Source organism: Ictidomys tridecemlineatus, chromosome 11, assembly GCF_052094955.1.
Source record: "Ictidomys tridecemlineatus isolate mIctTri1 chromosome 11, mIctTri1.hap1, whole genome shotgun sequence".
Lineage (NCBI taxonomy): Eukaryota > Metazoa > Chordata > Mammalia > Rodentia > Sciuridae > Ictidomys > Ictidomys tridecemlineatus.
This window is the reverse complement of record NC_135487.1, coordinates 84,984,494-85,006,066: the sequence shown is the minus strand read 5'-3', so window position 1 is coordinate 85,006,066 and position 21,573 is coordinate 84,984,494. Positions and strand designations below refer to the sequence as shown.

General features: G+C 37.3%; 1 protein-coding gene across 5 annotated transcripts in view; it reads right to left on the bottom strand.

The window, feature by feature from the left end:
* Positions 1-1,340: 1,340 nt before the first annotated feature.
* Positions 1,341-21,573, bottom strand: part of Cdc14a (cell division cycle 14A) — a 172,158-nt gene continuing 151,925 nt past the window's right edge. For 4 of the 5 annotated variants that reach the window (XM_078026825.1, XM_078026824.1, XM_078026827.1 and 1 more), the window contains one exon: positions 8,567-20,909. In XM_078026825.1, the coding sequence (XP_077882951.1) occupies positions 20,450-20,909 (460 nt within the window). In that variant the 3' untranslated portion in view covers positions 8,567-20,449. Of the gene's footprint in view, positions 3,536-8,566; positions 20,910-21,573 lie in introns of those variants that run through there. The other variant, XM_078026826.1, reaches the window with a different exon arrangement.

Here is a 21,573-nt window from a genome sequence, read left to right as displayed (position 1 = left end):
GAGGAACTGGGTAGGAATATATTAACATTTCAATTCAGCTCAAAATAACTTGATTATTTTTTTTTACTTTCTTTCATATGCCATAGTTGCCACCCCTATGCAACCAATGTGTAAATACTTTTATCTTCTGCTTTAAGTTATAGCCTGCTATAATTGGAATTATCTCTGATTGATCTTCTTAGAAGATACACAGTGACCAAATTCTTGCAAAGAGCAGTGAAAGACTTTGCAGGCATCATTAACTCTGCTGGATGACTCTCTAAGAACACAGACCTCTTACATAGAGTACTGTTCTGTTTATACAGCAACAGTTGTTTACAGAGACACTTAACATAATGGTTTTACATGTCACCTAAGAAAGCATGTAAATGAAAACAATTTTGAAAATACATTTGTGTACCTAATAGTTAACAAATTCATGTTCCTTCTATATGGGAATCACAGATGAATATGCATTATATATTGAGTAATCTTTCCAGATATGTTTGGAGGTTTATCAACCATCTTGCATATAAGAATAACAAACCCATGTAAACTAATAGGTAAGAAATAAGAAATTTGTTAAAACTAATTGTTCTTTTTTTTCATTTTCTTTTTCCACAATAATTCAATTTATAGGAAAAGAGATTTTTCTGCCCTTCTTGACAGGTTTGTGGATTCACAAATCTCTTATCTAAGATATGGTCTCAGGCAGTGTTAGGAGGATAGCTACTTGCAGATTCCTAAGTCCATAAATGAAACCACCTTCCCACCCTTAATCTTTCCTTTGCATTCTGAAAAGGAAAAGAAGAAGAAAAAAAAACTCAGAAATATCCCAACCCCAAAAGATCCAGTTTAATACATAAAATATCTCCAATAAATAGTGCAGCCTCTTCCTCCCAAGCTGAAACTTCATGGCATACATCCACCAGATGTGAAGTTTGTTCCATCTGATGTATTTCTAGAATTTCTCCATTAAGAAAAAGGGTCAGCCTTTCTGAAAAGGAATTGATGACTAGTATTATGTCACCCAACAGTCACTGATAGTCATAAATGACCTAGCAGGACTCAAACACTGGTCGTGATCAGTATTTTACTAACAGAAAGGAAACTGAGGGGTAGGAGGAATGGAGGGAGAAACTAGCATTATCTGGCTTCTGTAAAATTCAAAACACAAGGTTTCTCTGAACTCATGTATTTCCAGCAATGGCCACAACCTAGAGGGTCAATAAGAGATAAACTAAGAATCCAGAAGGAAGATGTTGAGAAACACAAAAGGAACCAACCACACTGAGTCAAAAATAAAATGATGAACTTTGGCATATTGAAAACTCCAAATCCAAGTTATAAAAGTCAAGAAGCAAATTTCATAAGACTTTTATTATTTATTAGCAGTGTATTCTTCTATACTTTAAAATAGAACAAAATATATTTTGGAAGATAAACTATTCATAACAAAATACATGTCAAACCATTTTTATTACTGGAGTAGAATTACTTTGCTATATACTTTCTATATTATATACATCCCCTTCTTGGTGAATCTATGTAAGCACATGTGTACAAATAATTTTAAGACATACACATGTAAATACATATAATTTATGTACACACATAATTATGGAAATTTTACAGTAGTCAACTTTACAATCATTTTAATAGCTGCACACAAATTAGTGTTCACAGAACTAAAAACATCAATACGGTTCCCTTTCCCCTACACTTCACAAACATCATCTGAATTACTTTTCAATGATCATTTGAAAAAATACAATCATCTTCCTATATAAGTAATCAATCTTTTTTTATAATAACTCTTAATAAAATACTTTTTCAGCTTTAGAAAAAATATATACCATTGAATTCCACTTGTTTTAAGTTTTGACTCCTAAAACATACAATTCTTTTTTTTTTTTCATCAATTGAGCGCAACTTTTTGGTACTGCAGTTATTGAAGGTTATGTTAACAAACCTGAGTCAAACATTCATTCAAACGTCTCTTTAAAAGCATAAAACATGAACAAGATGTCTTGCTGAAGCACATAATAATAGTCTCAAGGTACCCCTTCCTAATAAATACATTATAAATAACTCAACTGCTCAGAGTCAAGCCCTACACATGAATCCCCTGACCCAGCACTTGCAGGGTGGGCATGAGTCCATTCTTAAGCAGCCAGAAGAGAACCAGATGTAAGGGCCTCCAGCTCCCTGGAAATGAAGCCAACAGGATTCTGGAGACCTAAAGAAGAGATTAGACTCACATGAAAGGGCTATGAGTACCCACCCATAAGAGGGTCCTTTCATGTTCATCTTAGTTCCAGATACACCTGCGTGTGTGTCAGGGAGTTGTACTCTGTTCGTTTAAAAAATAACTCCCGGATATAAAGAACTACTTAGCAGCATCTTTTTCAGGTTTTCCCTCATTAATTTAAACTGGTGTCAGACCACATGTGATTTACAAGGCAACAACCACCTCGTACCAAAAGCAGAATATTCTAATCGAGTTAATAACTCTTTTGAAGTGCTTTTCGGTCGTTAAAATCATCATTGTATGATAAGAGGCAGAGGATCAGAGACCTTAGATGTGGATTTTAAAATATGTATCCTTCTTCTGTATATGTACAAAAGAGAAAACAGAGGCAAAATAAATGGTTTAAGGCATTTTTTTTAAGCACTCTTTTGAGAGGAGAAAAAAAAAAAAAGAAAAGCAATTGGAATGTTCAGTCATTTCATAGAGAAAAAGCAGGCTTTCAGGAGAAACAACCAGGAGACTCTAAAATCTTCAACTGGATGTAAGTTTTTTTTTTTTTTTAAGTTTCCAAGGATACAAAGCTAATTTCAATGGTTCAAGAAATAAAAATGAAGGAGAAGGGTTTTGTCCTAAATAAATCATATCAAACAAGTCTACTCTTAGTAGAAATAAACTTGGAGGAACTCTTTAAATTAGACTGACATCCCCAAAGAACACACTGATCTGTCATATTCACAGTGGGAACATAAAAACCACTTCCTAAAAACTTTCTCCCTTTCTTTTTCTTAATAAAGAGGAATCATTAAAGACAAAGTCCATACTAAAACTAAATAAGTTTAAAATACAAATTTTTGGTAGCAAACAACAGGAAAATCTAAATCAAAATATAGTCTAGTTTTTACATAAATTTCATATATTTATAAATTTATCAAAATAGTCTTTTGAAGTTCACAATACATACATAATGTAACACTGTACATGTAAATGTAATAACAAATGTATTACTGAAATACATTAAAAATAACTTTCAAAATACCAAATTCAACATTAAAACTGTCATTAAAAAGTGTTGAAATCTCCATAAACATAGTTTCAGTGCATTTACAGTAGTCATTAACCAGCTGTCTGGTTTCAAGTCTCTTGAAGGTGTTATCTTAGTGCTCTCTCTAATTTAAGGTAAGAAGGCAGAGAAATCCTTCCAGCAAGCTGGTGCCCTCCTCCGCATGGCTTGTCCAGATGTCTAAGAAGGAACAGCTTCCACCGAGCGGCAAGGCCTTAGTAATGAACATATTCAGACTGAAGGGACTGTGCGGGGAGAGACATAAGCTGAGGTTAAATTTCATCACATTTAAACTGCCTGCAAATCAGGCAGCTTCCTCCTTCAACACAGGGCAGTTTGGGTCTATTATATAAAAGATAAATGAAACAAACTGAGAAAAAATAGAGATGGGAAATAAAGCATTTAAATGCTAAGTAAGAATGAGATATTCATTCAGCTATGTAAAGTGATTGCAAGAAAACTTTTTTAAAAAGGCTTTCTAATTTATTAATAGTGATTAAAATTACATATTAACTGAAAATGAAAAGGTTGCCTAAATTTAGTTCTTAGACTTCTGTGCAAAATACTGATACAAAAAATATTAAATGATATATATATATATATATATATATATATATATATATATATATAACTTATTGAAGATGATTAGAATAAACCTTGAGAAGATATATGCTTTTTTATTATATATATCAATGTATATAATTAGCAGCCATTTAAATAAATTCCTTAAAGAAGGTCTGGATTTAATAAATATCCTACAAATCCTTTCTAGAGATACAAAGTACTCCCAGCTTTGAAATCTGATCTTAAGACCTAAAGGCACACATGCAGATGAGCATCGAAGTCATAACTTAATAAACAGCAGGCAAAGTTCATGTAAACAAACAAGTTACTCTCATATCATATTAGATACCAACATGTAAAAACAACATGGGTGGAATATGTAATTAGAAAGCATAGATAATAGATATAAACCAGTAAAGATAAAGAGAGATGAGGAAAGTTTTCCAAATAGTTATTTTGAGCAGCAAAAATATACTGACATAAATCAATATAAACAATAGCAAACTTTTTTGCACAATCTTCTAATCTTGATTTTCTCCCAAATACCTTCTTTCTCTCACCCAGAAATAATTTACTAAATGGATTTGCAGCATTTAATTAAAGGGTCTTATTAATTTGAAACTGGGCCATTTTGGTGATGTTACAGGTGTCAGCAAAAAAGAATCTATCCATTTTCCAAATGCATAAATGGATTCAAACTTCCTTTGTTCAGCTTCAAAGTTCCAGTGATTTTTATATCCTACCAATAGACATTTATTAAATACCGATTAACACAGTGAGCCAAAGAGGTTACAGTCCCTAATCTCAAAGAGTAAAAGACCACATTGTCATAATAGAAATGAAATGAAAAGACAGAGATGTCAACAGCAAATAGTAATGTACACAGTGTAAAATGAGCATTGTGCACCAGAAAGGGTTAGGACGGGGTGGAAGGGGAAGGAGGGGTGGTTCCCCAGGCTACAGGTGTTAAGGAAGAAAATGTCAACAGCTGCTGGGAAGAAGGGGAAAGTTTGGGTAAATTGACTTTCTTGATATCAGACGTGGTTTATGCTAAGGCTTCAGAACAGGAGTGAGGCAATCAGGAACAAAGGCACTATAATATAAATATATCTGAGTCCCCAGAGGGAATAAAAAAGCTAGGCACCTGAGAAAATTCAGTAAAGTTTATCAAACACCTTGAAGCAAACATACTTTTAACTTACAGGATACCAGTTACCATATTAGCATTTCAGCTTTAAAATGATCTGTGATTTTTCTTGCTGCTTTTCCCTAGTTTCTTCTCATTTCTGACAAGTAATCAGAGGCAGAGCCAGGTGAATCTCCCCAGCTACAAGAATTTAACACGTGCACGCAGGGCTTCCTTGGGCATATGTAACTTTTGCTTTTGTTCCAATTACAACATTTGTATATGCTATCACTAATAGAATTAGAAAACTCAAATTGCTTATAAATTTAGAACAAAACTGTATTTATAAGCACCTCTAAAGCTCCATCAATGCCCAATGAATAAAGATACAGCAAATAGACACTAGACAAGTGACCTTTATCAAAACGAACTTTCCTCTAGGGCACTAATGTTCATCAGGGTATAGGGAGTGAATAAGGGTGTGTGCGCTTATGTTTATTTACTTTATGAATCATGGCACTCACTGATCTGGAGAGCATAAAACATCTAGAATACCTTAAGGGTTTCTGTTACTCATATAAATTATATATTCATTAGTCTTCTGGCCAAAGCCTTTGCTTTACTTAGCAAAGCTCACAGACTCTAGATGGTGTTTAATTCAGCCTCAAAAACAGTTCAGCACCGTCCCTACTGCTTCCTTTTTCACACATCCAATTTGCTCTCTCGAATGGCTGAAACGGCACAGCAGGCCTCTGCAAACAAATGAAGACAATTTGGCCAAAGAATGGGCCTTCTGAGATGCCAGTTCATTCAACAATTATATATACTGGGCATCGAGGGATGAAAATGTAATACCAAAGTTCTCAAAACAAATTATACACCATGATTTTTTAATGTGCTATAATGAAAGTTAAAAGAAATAAAAGATCAACAAAATGTTTAGAAAATTATTCTGACTTCAGTATTTATAAATTAACTTCCTTTTCATCTAACCTACAATAAAAACCTTAATGGAAATGAACTAAGAGAATTGTTAAGAGTGTACAAGATCTACTCATTTTAACAAACCACAAGTAATCCTTCAAAGCCTTTTCCCTGGGGAGCGGCAGTGTGGGAGGCCCAGAGCACTCAGATTTTAAGTGCTACATGCTCAGACAGGGGACTGTGTGTCAGTATGTACTCAGCCACAACCAATAAAAATTTGAGGAAAACACCAGTACTCTCCACTTGAAGTCTTAGCACAGAAGACAGACCACAGATGGATAAGCCATCTTAGTCCCTCAATTGACCCAATATCTATATCTATATATATATATATATATATATATATATAAAACAAAAGCATAATTCCATGCTTCCTTTGCATGGGACTACTAAATATAAAAATGCTCTCCAAGTATCCCTGTACCAAAACATTACAAATTGGGCATCCCTAATCCAAAAGTCTGAAATCTAAAATGCTCCAAAATCTAAAATATTTGAGTGCTGACATGGCACCACAAGTAGGAAATTCCACATTTGACCTCATGTGATAGGTCATGGTCAACATACAGGCACATTGAAAATATTTCATAAAATTATCTTCAGGCTATGTTTGTCAAGTACATATGAAACATAAATTAATTTCATGTTTAATCTTAGGTCTATCATAATATGAAATCTGAAATCCAAAATGCTGCAGTCCGGCTGCAGCAAACTAGCCAGGGGGTGACAAACAACTTGTGTAGATTGATACAGCAGGAGTGGGAGCCATTTATTGTAGGACAACAGAGGTATTTATACATTCCACACAGCTTATCTTAATTAACATAAACTAGATACAGCAGTCAACCAGTAAGAAATCTCCACACTTAATGGCTCCCTGGAGTTACTTCACAAACCACTCCCTCTGGCAAAATGCCAGGCGCCATCCAGACTTGTTTACAGACTCTAACACCAAAACACTTCTGGTCCCAACATTTTGGGTAAAAAATATATTCACTACTAATCTGTTTTGGCAGATGTAGGTATTAACTTTAAAAATTTAGCTATTCTGGAGGTGTTTCTTTTTTAAATAGCCCAGTTATTACCTAATCATGATAGAAAAATGTCTAATAATTACAGACATAAAAACTATATATATGGTTAATTAATAACCACTTGTACTAATATCCTAGAAAAGATAAAATGCAAATATATTTGTATCCGAAAAGCAAGTATCATTATTATAGTTAATTTTATTAAAATATATTTTAAGGTAAAACTATCTTGAGTTCTTAATAAATCAGATATACTTATTGGCAGTTTAACTATTCTGAGATAGATATATATTGAGTACTTTCTATACGCTGGACACACTTCTAAACATTTCATACATATTCACTCATTAAATGCTCTAGACAACCCATTTCATAGATGAGAAAACAGTGGTGAAGTATTTTGCCCAAGATCACATAGCTAGGAAGTGGCAGAGTTAGATTTTAACCTCAACACTGTGGCTCTAAAGCATAGCCACCACAGTGTATGCCTTAAGACAACTCCTAGCATTTGTTCTGTGATCACTCCACTGCCCATCCAACAACATTGTCTCTCACCCTGACAAAAGGGTAAGACAAGCAGACTCTTAAGCAGGGTATAATCCTGAGTGAATAAAGAAATATTAAACTATAAGAAGAATGGAATGTTAATTACATTGAAGGAGATAATGCATTTTAAAATTATTTTCATCACGACTGAATCCAAAAAACTCTTCAGGAATACTCTAAATTAAAAAGAATATCCAGTAAGTATTTTGGTTAAGTAAGGTTTTAGTTCTACTTGGCCGATGTTTTTGTTGTTACCAAAATGAATTAATACTAATGTATTCAAAATACCAAAAAAAAAATAAATAAATAATGTTGATGAAGGAGGAGAACAAACTGAGACCTGAAGTGTAAATGTTACTTGTAAGTTAGCACTTATTTATATAACCAAAGAGAGCTTCACTTCTCAACATTCAAGCTCATTTGGTCAGTAAGTTCAACAAGGTTATAATGAGTTAATACTAGGATCAAGTTTATTATGAATATATGGTATTATTATAGTATAAATACTATTAAAACTATAATGCAACAATATTCAACCCCCAAAATAGGAATAAATTTGCCCTATACTTGCAGCCTCAAATTTCTAAATCAAAATATAAACTTACATCAAAAAGTCTTGTTCCCTGAAAGCAGTAAGATTTGACATAAAACAAAGTGTTAGGTAAGGAGATCAAGACAATTTGTTCTGTTCTGGAAATTCACTACTAATCTGTTTTGGCAGATGTAGGTATTAACTTTAAAAATTTAGCTATTCTGGAGGTGTTTCTTTTTTAAACAGCCCAGTTACCTAATCATGATAGAAAAATGTCTAATAATTACAGACATAAAAACTATACATATGGTTAATTAATAAAACTGTAAGTGGGATATCAAATGCAGCAAATTATAAAGGGGAATGAAAGATTAAGATCCTTGGCAGCAAATGAATGAAGGTCAATATCTTATTGTTCAAATCCCTAGAATAAAAGGAAACAGTAGTCTGGAAAGTTAGAGACCTACTAGGTCAAAATCCAGTCTCAAAATTTTCATGGACTTTTGCCACATTGACTTTTTTCTTTGCTACGATTTCTCCATCTTCCCAAATCCCAAAAGGATGAAAAAAACTGTCTGCTGGTTATGCCTGGTGTGAGTCCTAACAGAAGCAAAAAGCATCCAACCAAAAATGGTTTGTTTTAATGTGACAGATTAATTAAGAGAAAAAAATATACATTTGGCAATATAGGATTTTATATATAGCTCCAGTATTTAAAGTTTTAATGAAGAAGCACATCACTGAGAAAATTTATCTATAACCACCTCCACTCCTAGGTCTCTTTATGACTTTGAGATTGTTTTCAGTTTTTATTTTGCTTAAGAATTTAACATGCAAAATGTGTACATTGATATGGATGTCTACAAATATATTTTCTCCATACTGTAAGCACTTTCTTCTGCTAATATAAAAACAATGAACAAAAACATAGGTGGATAAGGTTTTATGGGTATCATATGAACATAAAAAAGGCTAAGGTCAGTAATAAAAATCAGCTTTGAAAGAGATGTGTACATTTTTCTACAGTGTTCTGTAAGCATTTTAGGTGCCCCAAGATTTAACAAGCCAATTTGGGTTAATTAAAATGCTATATAAAATATTCCTTCACCTTCCTACATGGTTTTTAATAGATTCCTTTTTCTGGGGGAATTTAATATATGCTTTTCAACAATCACAAAGAGCTCAATTGTTAGATGACAGATTGTTGACACCCAGCTTGACTCAGCCAACCATTACATGAGTGTTTTCAGTTCATCTGAACACCAAAATTATATTGATGCAAACTTGATTTAAATGTATTTTCTCTTATTTTAGTAAAGCCAAGTTTCTAGAAAAAAAATAATAGACAACTTCCAGATTGCAGTATATTGGAGCTAAAGCTGAACACTGGGTTTGCTTTCTGTTGGTGATTTGGCTGCTAATAATGACATATGGGCTCCTAAGCACCCTAGCTTAACAATTCGTGAATGCAGATAATTATCCAACTTTCAGTTCAATAAGTATTTATTAGGCACCTATTACACTATAGAACCTCAGGACACAAAGATGCTTCTGAGAAGCTTAAAACTAGCAAAGGAGAGAGACGGAGACTCTTATACACCTGACTATGAGAGGGACAGGGGTGTGAACAAAGTCCCATGGGAGTTGAGAAGCAAGAGGTGTTCTACCTAGATGGGCTGCTAATGCTTCATCAAAAAGGCAATTACTGAGCCAGGCCAGGAAACAAACAAACAAACAAAATCAAGTGGAAAGTGGGAAATGCAGAGGAAACCACACATGCTAGTGATCTCTCAGGGCAGGCTGAAGCATTCTTGCAGAATGCCAGTCAGGATTGAGAAGAGTTGCTGGAGCAGAGCCTGAGAGAGGGACGTGGTCTGATACAGAACAGCCCTGACCAGCAGGCCAAGAGATCCAGACAGAATAGAACCACAGAATGATGCCAAATTAGAGAATGATTTGAGCAGCAATATATCTTAGAAATGTAATACTCAGAGCAGTCTAGGGGACTTTAAAGGTGAGGACACTTAAAACAGAGAAAATGCAAAGGGTTATACAATAGTTCATCTCAATTAGGGCAGCAGAGGTAAGAATGGAGGGACTTTCCAAAAAACAGACATTTCAGAGGGAGAACTGACAGGACTTAGTGACAGGATGTAGCAGAGGGAAAGACATAAGTAGTGTCAAAGATGATTCCACATGTCTAACTTGCATGATTAGGTGAGTAAAAATGGAATCGTTGAGCCAAGAAACCAGAGAGGAGCAGGCAGCTGAAGGAATATGTACTCTCTCCATCCCAGGAAATGCCCACAGGAAGCTGGGAGTATAGTAAATGCTGAGGAGACTACCCAGGTAGAGAAAAGGGCCAAGATCAATGCTTTGGGGCAAGCCACTAAGGACCAGACAGAGGAAGATAAGACAGAAACATAACAACCTAAGGGGATCAGGGTAGAGAGGGTGGGAATACCGGGAAATAATATTCCAAAAATCAAAGGAGAAGAAAAATCACAAGGATAAGGGTGGTCAATATTGTTCAAATGCTGCAGAAAGACTAAGAAGAATGAGGACCACTTAGGCCATCATATCCTGACCTTAAGGGAGCCAAGTGGCAGACTTTCAGCAGAATGGAGGGCCACCTCCAGCTGCAGACCAGACTACCAGAGCAGGATGGGAGAGGCAGCAACATGGGCTTCTCTCTCCCCAAGTTTGGCCATTAAGGAGAAATCACAAAGGGAGGAGGGAGGACTCCTGCCTATACTGTACCATCCCTACCAATGTGGATGCACATGTTAACAGGTAAGGAAACCAGTAGGCAGATGGAGAGGAAGAGACTGAAGAGATTCGAGGGGAAGGAAGTAGATGAGGCAACTTCCTGAAAGAGTTTGAAAAAAACAGTACAAGTAAATGGAGCTACCACTGAGAAATGGTAGGGTCTCTTTGGTTTAAAAAGGGGAGGAAAGAAAAATGAGCACACCCAGTTAAACTTTGAGAGAGAAAACAGTTGAAGGAAATTCCTTCCAGTAAATTCTACATTCTCAGCAGATCCCAAGATGATCTTGAGACAAGGCCGACTGACGTTGGAGGTTAGGAGGGGGGTTTACTGGTTAAAAAAAAAAAAATGTTAAAAAATTTTGGAATAGTTAGTGCAGGGAGAGGAGAGAGAACCCACAAGTAAACTCATTGTGAGCACTGAAAGGTCAAGTAAATTAGAAATACATTTTTAAATAGAGCCAATTGGCAAAGTTATCAAAATCTTCTCCAAAAGTACTCAGCAGAGAGAAACAAGGGACAGAAACAAGAAATGGTTAAATTGATCTAATTTTAAAGGCCAATAACAAAGTGACTACAGAAGTTCCAAGTGGAACTGAGACTGTTGGGGAAGGGAGGCAGAAATGACTAAGCAGCCTACAAAAGGAAAGAAATAAACTGAGGAGGGGTCAGAGAGAGGTCACCGAGCAGCGGTAGGAGGGGAGTCCAATGCTGGAAAGGAATCTTGCAGGATTAAAGAAATGAGAAGCAATGCTCCCAACAATTAGGTCTGTTCAATGGATTTCCAAGTGAATTTAAAAGAAAGAAAGAAAGAAAAATAAAAAGACCACTAGAGTTAAGGAAGTTTAAAATACAGTCACTATGAGGCCTTGGGCAAGTTATTGCTTCTTGTGTTTTGATTTCCTTATCTGTAAATTTCAAGTTAGAGAAATAAGATAATATATATAAAGGACCTAAAAGGGTACCTGGCACATCAGAAGCACTCAATAAATGGTGATGATAATGATGATGATGATGACGACGATGAAGACAACAAAAACAACAATGATGATGATTAGAAAAATGTTACAGTCACCCTGCATTAGGATGGTAGCTAAAAAGTATATGCAAAAGCCCTGAAAGAATGAAGGGCAGCAGCTGACAGTGATGAGGGAAAAGGAGCCTCAGAGCGCAAGGTGTGATCAAAAGGGAGGAGGGTATAGAAACCGGGACCCACTGAGTTAGGACACAGCCCATGTTTCTTTACTGTAAAGATTTGGGATCAGAATTAGAGAGTAAGAAATTTGTACTTGAGAGAGGGGAATCAGGTTGGAATGGCCAATCTTATTTGCTCAATTTCAAATGAAGACTTCTTTTCTCATTGGGTTTCCTCAACAGGAAGCTGAGGGGCTCATAACAGTCTCCCTAAGAGGAGGAAACATCTGCTTACACAAGTACAATGGTTCTTACCCCCACACCTCAGCCACTGAGCAGTTCAGACTTTACTATCAAGGAGAGCCTGTGTCGCCAAGCAGAGGCAGCTGTTGGGGCAAATCCAAAGCCTTCACACACTATGTGTACGTGGGGTCTGTGCTTGTTTGCACATGGATGCACACCCACAGGAACTCCCATGTTAGTGCAAGGGGGGATTGCAAAAAAAAAAAAAAATGCCTTCCTGGGTTAAAGGTCTTACACATGCACACTCACACACAAAATTTCAAATTTTTGGAAGCAATAAATGACCTACTCAATAGTAGAGAAGACAAAAGCATGGAATAAAAACTTGTCAACAACCAAGAGGTAAGCAGAGTAAAGTATAGGTGCTATGAGGAAAACATGAGGTCATGTATTTAACCTGATGTTTCTAGCCTCAAGGTTACTACCCAATTCAGCAGGGGCCTAAGACCTACATCTATGAGACAGGTGATGCTCAAGACAAAAGAAGGAAGATGAAGCCAAATGACCAAAATGGACAGGACAACTTCAAAAAAGTCGTGACTGCTGGAGTTTGTGGGAGGAGGCGGCAAGACTTCAGTCAACTCCTGCTGGGGAGGAGTCTGAGAAGCAAAGGGAAAGAGTCAGGTAGGCCAGGTCGGGAACACAGCATGTAAGAAAATGACACAGGCAGGAAGAGCAGGACATGGTCAAGGACATGAGAAACTGAGCCTGGCAGAAGCAGAAGGTTCACGCTGAGGAGCAGGGGAGATGAGCTTGAAAAGCTGGTTGGGAGGACTCAGAGGGGCCCTAAAAGGGCAAGCTGCAGAACCTGGCCCTACTTCATGTCAAGACAGAACTGGAAGTTATGCTCCAAACTCCCCCTCTGTGTTTAAATTACATGTTTTTAAAAAGATGAAGAAGAAAGAAAAGGCACAGCAGGACTCAAAAGCAAGATGGACATCTTTGTAACCGAGAAACAAGCTGAGACACAGTGGCAGGCCACCAACTACAGAGCTGGAAACTGGCAGCAGTGTTCCACTCCTGTGGATACATAGGCCTAAAGTCCCTGGCCTGACATCAAGGCTGGGACTGGGTCCTCCCAGCTGCGGAAGGAGGCAGAGAGAAGCCATGACCGTGGCCCCCAGGACAGGGCCTCTGCAGAGTTGTTTCCCTGCCTGAGAAGCCAGCCTGGTTCCAGGCCACCAAGAGATAGAAGCCTGGGTCACTAAGACCTGTTTCTAGACTAAAGACATACAGGATCAGATAGAGCCAATGAGAAATGACAAACACTTAAGGTGATAGATTTGCTAATTACCCTGATTTGATCATTATGCAAGTATACATATATCAAAACATCACACTGCACTCTATAAATATGTGTAATTATTATGTGTCAGTCAAAAATAAAGTAAAAATTGAAGAAAGTTAGATGGAGGAAAATACAGAGAGAAACAAACTAACTCCTCTCCAGGGTGAATCTGTCAACTAAAATGGCATAACATCCAAGGAAGAGGAACACGGAGAACATTGACAAAGCCTCCATCCCTGAAGCAAACAGGCTAAGCTGCAAAAAATAAAGCAATATCAAAATCACTTATCACTGATGCTCTTCAAGGTGAAAAATGAAAACTACTCATAAAACAAGAAATCATGAAATGACAATGGGCAGTATTACTGATATTACATAAGAAAGAAGGAATAAAATTATGATGAATAATAAAGGCAATTAATAACTACAAAGCATTTGAGACTATAAACCAATTTTTCCCCCATTACATATTTTTGATCAACCTTGCCACTTAAAGCAAGTTTGGGTTTGGAGAGTCTTTTCAAATAGAGAGACAAAAAGAGACGAAAGGCCTGATACACATGAACCATTTTTTAACACTGGAATCTTAAATTATAGTTAGTTATATCTGCACATACTATGTGCACATAAAGAGCTTATATGCAAATTTAAAGCTATCATCTGAACCATGATGACCTCAAAATAATTTTTTGCTTTAATTGTAAAGTAAAAATTTCGGGTCCCTTGAAAAGGGAACAAAAATGTGATTCAATACTGAGACTGAACTCATGTTCTTGACTCTATTAATATCCCTAGCTGAAAAATTGAACCAGAACCAAGGCAAGGTCACCAAAAAGATGAAAAACAGCAAATTAAATATACAACAAAAGGTTAGAAAGCTAGCACTAATCTTCACTGTTTAATGTAATATTGAATATTCAAACATCAAATATATTAATTCACAAAGATTTAATAAATTTTATTTTAAAATAAATTATTTTAGCAAATACTGTTTATTCACAAATATTTGATAAATAAACATGAATAAATATCATATTTAAAATCAGGATAGGATGACAGTTTTTAAAAACCAAAAATAGGCAGAGGGAAAAGGCATCAAGTTTCAATTAGAAAATGGTATTACATGCTACCAGCAAGCAGTAGCATTTTATTGGGGACAGATGTTTAAACAATCAATAACAGTTCATCATTGTCACCACTGACATTATTCCAAAGGAACAGTGAAGCGTGCTTTAATGCACACACCAATCCCTTGGTAGATTTTGATCAAACTGTTTATTTTACAAAGCTTGAATTCAACATTTTCATCTTTTTCAAAGTTCTATTTCAAGCACTAAAAATTCCCTAATAATATGTCTATGTTCTACCTGATGTTAAAACACAGAAAAAATTACCCTATTCTCAGGTTACCAAGATTGCTGCTACACTGGTGGAATCTGAGATAGAGAACTCAACCAGAGTCCTCACAAAGAACAGCCCTAAAGAACTGAGTGTAAGAATGCCTACTACCCTGGCAAAGGGAACTATGTGGAAGCCAAATTCAACCACAGTACAAGAAGGTGCAGGAAAAGCAGGAAGTACATGATACTTAATTTCAATTTCCCTTTCAACTTTGAACTGAATAAATATTTTAAGTTTTTATTCAGAAACCCATGAAATACAAAAGAACTTAAAGAAATGTCTATACAAAGGAGGTTTAAAATTTGTAGACAATCTGGTATATAGATAATACATAAATAATATTGATATTCATGTTCATGTATGTAATATCACTACTACATACTGATAACAATAATATTAAATATGCACCATGGAAAGCAACAGAGGATAAAAAAGAAAACATTGGGTGGGTTAAATTTCAGGAAGAGCTTCACAGAGGAGACACAGGCAATGAAGGTCATGAAAGATGAGAAACTGGTGAAGAGGTCAGAGGCCTCCCAAGAAAGGTCTTCCTAAGGCCAGGAGCAGGTGAGACCAATGCAGGAAGAGGATGAGGGAAACAGTGTCTGGGAACAAGTAGGGAAATGCACATGCATAGACAGATGTGTTGCCTCAAACCTCTGCTGCAAGACTACTGCTCTAGTGTAAGGTCATCCCTGGCCACTGTGAACAGGTGACTAAAACATGGACATCAGCAACGCTTTAAAGCAAGGGCCAGCAAACTGTAGCCCAAGGGTCCAAATTTAGTCCACCATATATTTTTGCTAACGAAGTTTTAAAGAACACAGCCACACATTCATTTATGGATTTAGTTAAACAATTGGGACACAAAGCCAAAAATATTTACTATATTGCGCTTTGCAGAAAAGTTCACCAACTTTATAATATGAATTAAAGGTAAGAAGAGACCGAGTTAGGAAAATTATCAAAAATGCGAACAACCAAAGGGGATGAAGAAGCAGCAGAAAGGGACTGTTCTAAGAAATAAGGACTGTCTTCATTGACACAACCTCCAATCTTCACCATGAAAATATTCCAGGCAGTGTTTGAAGATTAAGCTGTGAGATTGAATAAAGAAGCTTAATGTATAACTAGTACTTAACAATTTTTTTAAAAATCACAAGAAAAGATTTGAACAGGTGATATCCAAAGCAGCTTCTACAGGAGCCTAATTAAAGGAGAGCTAATCATTACATATATTTACAAATTCTAAGTTTTCTTAGGGAAGTTAGGTTTTCATTTATAAAATAAATATTTAAGTTCATAATAAAACTATGCTAGAACTATTGGTCATACATGATTTTTAAGGGTATCAATGCTACAGTGTGTGCTGAAACCCAGAATAATCATTGCCTAAGCATAGCATTTATTCAATGACACCAGCTGACGTAGAGGTTGAAGACAGTAAAGAGGATCCAAACTAGTCTCCCTGCTTTCAGGGAATTCCACCAAGAGCTGCCATCCACAGCCTAACAGAACTAGCTTCCTCCAACCAGGTCTATCAAGTCACTTCTGTCTACGAGGTTCTTCTGGCTCACACTGTACTTCTCAGTCTGGCTTCAGCTTAACTTTCCAGCCTCATCTTCAGGTAACCCCAGGCTTCAGATACACTGGAATACTCATTACTCTTGAAACAACAATAGCTAACAATTACTGAGCACTATCAATGAGTGCTGTGCAAAATACTTCACATAATCTCAAACCTTGGAACCACTTTATTCTATAGATATTAGCATTGCTCTTGTTATCACATTGGCTTTAACACTCCATAGGGCACCAACACCTTTCAAAGTACATGGTCATATGTTTGTATAAAGTTTACAAAAATAAATAAATAAATAGTTTGTATTCTTTATGCTAAACAGGTCCTACAAATTTGCATAAGTGTCAAGGTGCACACAAAGGAAACCCTAGATCGGCCTCTGGTTATTAAAATTCCCATTTTGTAATAATCATGGAAGTTAAATAAATCAACAAATTCCTCTTGCAAAGGAAGTAGCAGAGGTATCATTTAAACCCAGGTCTACCTGTCTTCAGAAGCTAAGAACTTTAATTAGAGTGCTAAGGCTGTATCTCTGTTCATGCTATTCGCACTGCAAAGAATAGCCATTCCTCCCCTTCCTGCTTTCATCACCAGATCCCTAGCAGGCTGCTACTCCTCCTCCAAAGCCCAGCTAAAACATGCCTCTGTCTTCCCAGCTTTTACCGATCTTTCTTGACAAAACTGAGACATCCTTAGATATCCCTCTATTTTTAACTACTTATAATAGTTCATACATGGTATAATGTCATCAAAAGAATATATCTTTGGAGTCAAACTGACCTAGGATCAAATTATGGGTCTGGCTAAATATTTGCTATACAATTTTAGGCAAAACCTTTAACCTCTCTGACACTGAACATTTTGATCTTTAAAACTGAAGTAATGATTCTTACCACAATCAGACATTTAAACATCCATCCATCCTTTTTATTCAATCCACAAATACTTACTGAATGCCTACTACACTCCAGGTGCAAGGCAGACAAAACCATGGGAACCCACAGGCAACATTTCTGCCCTCACAGAGCTCAGATTCTAGTGGACAACAAGTCTCCAGAGTGAGAAGAGTATTGTGATTGGACCAAGGTGGGGTGCAGAACTTGAGGGTCAGATAAGGACAATGTAGATGAATAGCAATTCACTGAAAAGTGTCATAAAAATATAACATAGCAAATGTTCAAGACAGATACCACAAGTAATTTCAACTTAATAAAATACTTCCACCCCACCCACACCTGATCACATGGCCCTCATTTCTTACGCATTTGAAAATTCCTCTGTCAGGGATGAAACTGGGGTTTTTTTTTTTGGTGGTTTTTTTTTTTTCTTTTACAGTAAGTGGGTCAACAAAAATGAAATCTTTTTGCACTGTACTGGACAACTGAGACCACAAGACTAATGGAAGAGGCCAAATTAATAAAAATAAAACCCAACAGTTTCTTAATATACTGTCACAACCACAAGAATTCCTTAATATTTATTCCTGTTTTCTGTGTTAGAGCATTTAATGACAGAACAAGGAAATCATTTTTACATTTTTCTGGGGGCTGAACTGCTGCACAATGTGAGAGAGCAATTGCAGCTTTCAAAAGAGATGCTAATTGTAGCTTTTAAAATATTAGACTCCCTCTAAACACCCGTCACCCTCTCCCCTAAGAGTTTCTGGGTCTTTCTTCAAGTACTGGGAGGATTTGCCATGTAGGCTTCATTTTCTTAACTAAGGATTTTAGAACATTTTTGGTGAGTGACTCATTCCTAGCTCCTCAAGGACCCTAAGTCTCCCACATTCAGCAGCGCTGGAAAGAAGACCAGCCATATTTAGACAACAAACCCACAACTATTAGAAAAGCTGCACTGGACCATAAACAAAAACAACTCATAACCTCCTCCTTTATTCCATCTCAAGTGGGAACTTCCTTATTACTCTGGACTTCCCACCAGAAGTCAGCAGTTGCCCTGTGGAAAGGGTCTACCACAGAGACCTGCTGCTGCTTCTTACTTCCTGGGAGAGTGAGAGGGATGCTTGCAATTAAATTTACCAGTGCTTTTCTTTACAGTAACATGACATGTTTAGGAGACAGGAGGGTGGGGGCAGCAACTGCTCCCACATATTATAACTATATATTCAATTATTGGAAAATCACCCCATTCCAGCCAAAACGGATGTGGAGGAGGAGGAAAGCGGAAAAGAAGTCACAAAATATGTAATAAGAATAAAATTAAGTTATAAAAACATGGGAGGTCAATACTTTAAGAATGCCCCCACACTTTCATCAGCCAGGGGGAAATGGAGATGGCAATGCTGGGGCTGGGGTTGTGGCTCAGTGGTAGAATGCTTGCCTCACATGTGTGAGGCACTAGGTTAGATTCTCAGCACTGCATATAAATAAATGAATAAAGTAAAAGTCCATCAACAACTAAAAATATATTTTTTTAAAAATGCCAATGCTTCTGGCTTTGGGCTATAAATGTAGGGGACATAAAACCTTTAGCTCTGAAATCCACAAAGTATCTGTTTAATTATAACATTTTTTTTCTGAAAATATAAAGATCTGATTCTGGTCTAAAAAAGAGGCTGACCCTTAATCAGTACATGAAACTACCGATGGACCTCAATTCTTGCTATGAAGTATGTGATCTATAAACATTTTTATGAAAAACTAAATACAATATCCTTTTATACCTAATTCCCAGTTTCATAGATTTCTGTCTTAATGATAGATATCTACTTAATTACACAGTGGGATTAGAAGCAAATTAAGGAGTAGATGGGCTGGCATTACCAGGGGCTCTAGTCTATCAAGTAATCTAAAATATTGGTGAAAAACATTATTGGGAATAGAATCAGATGAGGAAAGTTCTATATGCGGGCACTTCTCTTAGGGAAAGGAGTGAGTGTGGAGAGTGGGGGACAAATTTTTGAAAAGAGGCCTGAAGTAGAGATGGGAGTGGAAATGAGTCCAACACATCTCTCTCTCTCTCTCTCTCTCTCTCTCACACACACACACACACACACACACACACACACGCACGCATACACACACCAGCAAATGGAAGTGGGTCCCAGTAAGGACTGGCCACAGGGCTTCTGCTTTGATGAATGGGTCACAAGCAGCAGAGCCACCAGCACTTTTCCTTCTCCTTTGTTTGTCCTGTAGAAAGCAGCCTCTCTCTGAATGATGGCTGAGGAACCTCGGTAGCTGTGCAGAGGTGTGAGGCTATAGGTTTGCTCTGGCCCGGAGTGCAGTCATGCCCACCAGGCTTCACGTTTCCTTGAAATGTGGGATCTAGTATTCCTTCCATCTTAGTCCTAACAGGGCTTACTGATCATTAAAAAAGGAACTTGGAAGCTTAAAAAATGATCTTGTTGGTAGAACATGTTTGCTGCCCATCTCTAGAAGAGAGATGGCTAATTCTAAACATCTTGTGACACTCTGCTGCTCTCCGCTCACCTGAGTCCCAGGCACCTACCTATGAGCCTTTCTTATAAAACACCTTCCATTTGCAATCAATTAATTCTGGGTCAGTTCCAGTCAAGGGCCTGCGGCTTAGTTCTGAGAAAACACTGTATGTTCAGGACTTTCCACATTTCAATATTCCAAATCATAATTCCTAATACCACCACAACCCGAGCAAATGCTGTCAATGGCATTGCTCAGCTCTAGCCTCTCTATCATATATTCAGAGTGATTTGAAAACTGAACTGAAAAAGCAAGTTAAGTCAATAGCGTCCATGATGAATGGAATAAAAGCTGTTTGCCCTTTAAAAGAAAGCACTTAAAAAGGAGGAAGGGAGAGAAAAATGAAAGAAGAAAACCCAGTTGAAACATGGCATTTACTTGAAGAGGAGCCAGCAGAAGTGGTGCATAGGGTTTCACAGCACAGAGGGCAGGCGATGATCAGAAGGCTTCATTGGCACTATTAAATTTCTTTGATGGCAACCTTGGCTGGGAAGGCAAGGCACAAAAGTTGCATTCAGGGTTCTGAGGACCAAGAGGTGATGTCTGTAAACTTACAGGGATAGAACGGCTCAAGAATCTCGCTGAAGAGGAAGAAAGCCCGGTGTAGGAGGGCCGGAGGATGGTGGCATGCTCCTCGGTCTTGGCGCTGTGGGGGCCCAGGTGGCTGTTGAGGTTGCCCCCACTGCTGCTGCTGCTGCTGTTGCTTCTGTTGTACTGGTTATTGTTGAGCTCAGGGTAATTTCTGGCAGGTGGCTGGGAGGTGCCATTCAAGAGGTTGGTGAACGGGCTGGCTGTGAAACCTGCCTTAGAGGATGAGGAGGTCTTTTTGTTCTCGGGATCATCTGTTGCAGCATTCAAGTTTCCTAGAGAACTGGCTAGCCGGGAGTTTATGGAAAAGCTGGATAGAAAACAAAGATGAGGAGGGAAAAAAAAAAACTCAGGCAGCGATGTGTACTCACGCTGAGCTTGTGCTTCTAGGACACGTTCAGAACATTAGGGGAATATGATGGAGAGGATTCTGGTCAGTACAAATGATGACACATGGCCTCTTTTATTCCCCTCAGGGACATGAAAATATGTGCCCTTCACTTACACATGCCAAGTTCCTTGGTTAAAAGTTATTAACTAAGACCCAAGAAGCTGGGCTAACACTTTGACTAGAGATCCTGGAATACAACTGGGGGTTCTATTTGTCCTGACACAGGAAATAAATGAAAAGTAAATATAAGGGGAGATTTAAGAGCAGACTTAGAATATTATTTAACTCATGCATACTTAAGCCCTCAGCTACATCAAACACCCCTACCCTTTTAGTCCGTTCTCACCTGCTTACATATATCAGGTGAGAAATGATACTACCCCTTCTCATCTGTATGTGCAACTGAACTCCATTTTCTAGATCACACTAAGCAAGCTAGACATTCACTGACATTCTCTAGATGGATGGGACCCTCTACGATATTCCCTCCATCACCTTGTACCCTGCAAGCAAGATAGAAACAGAAGCCCTAGGAGATCAGAGTCTTTGGGGGGTTCTCCCATTCTCCCTTGTCCCCTCCTCT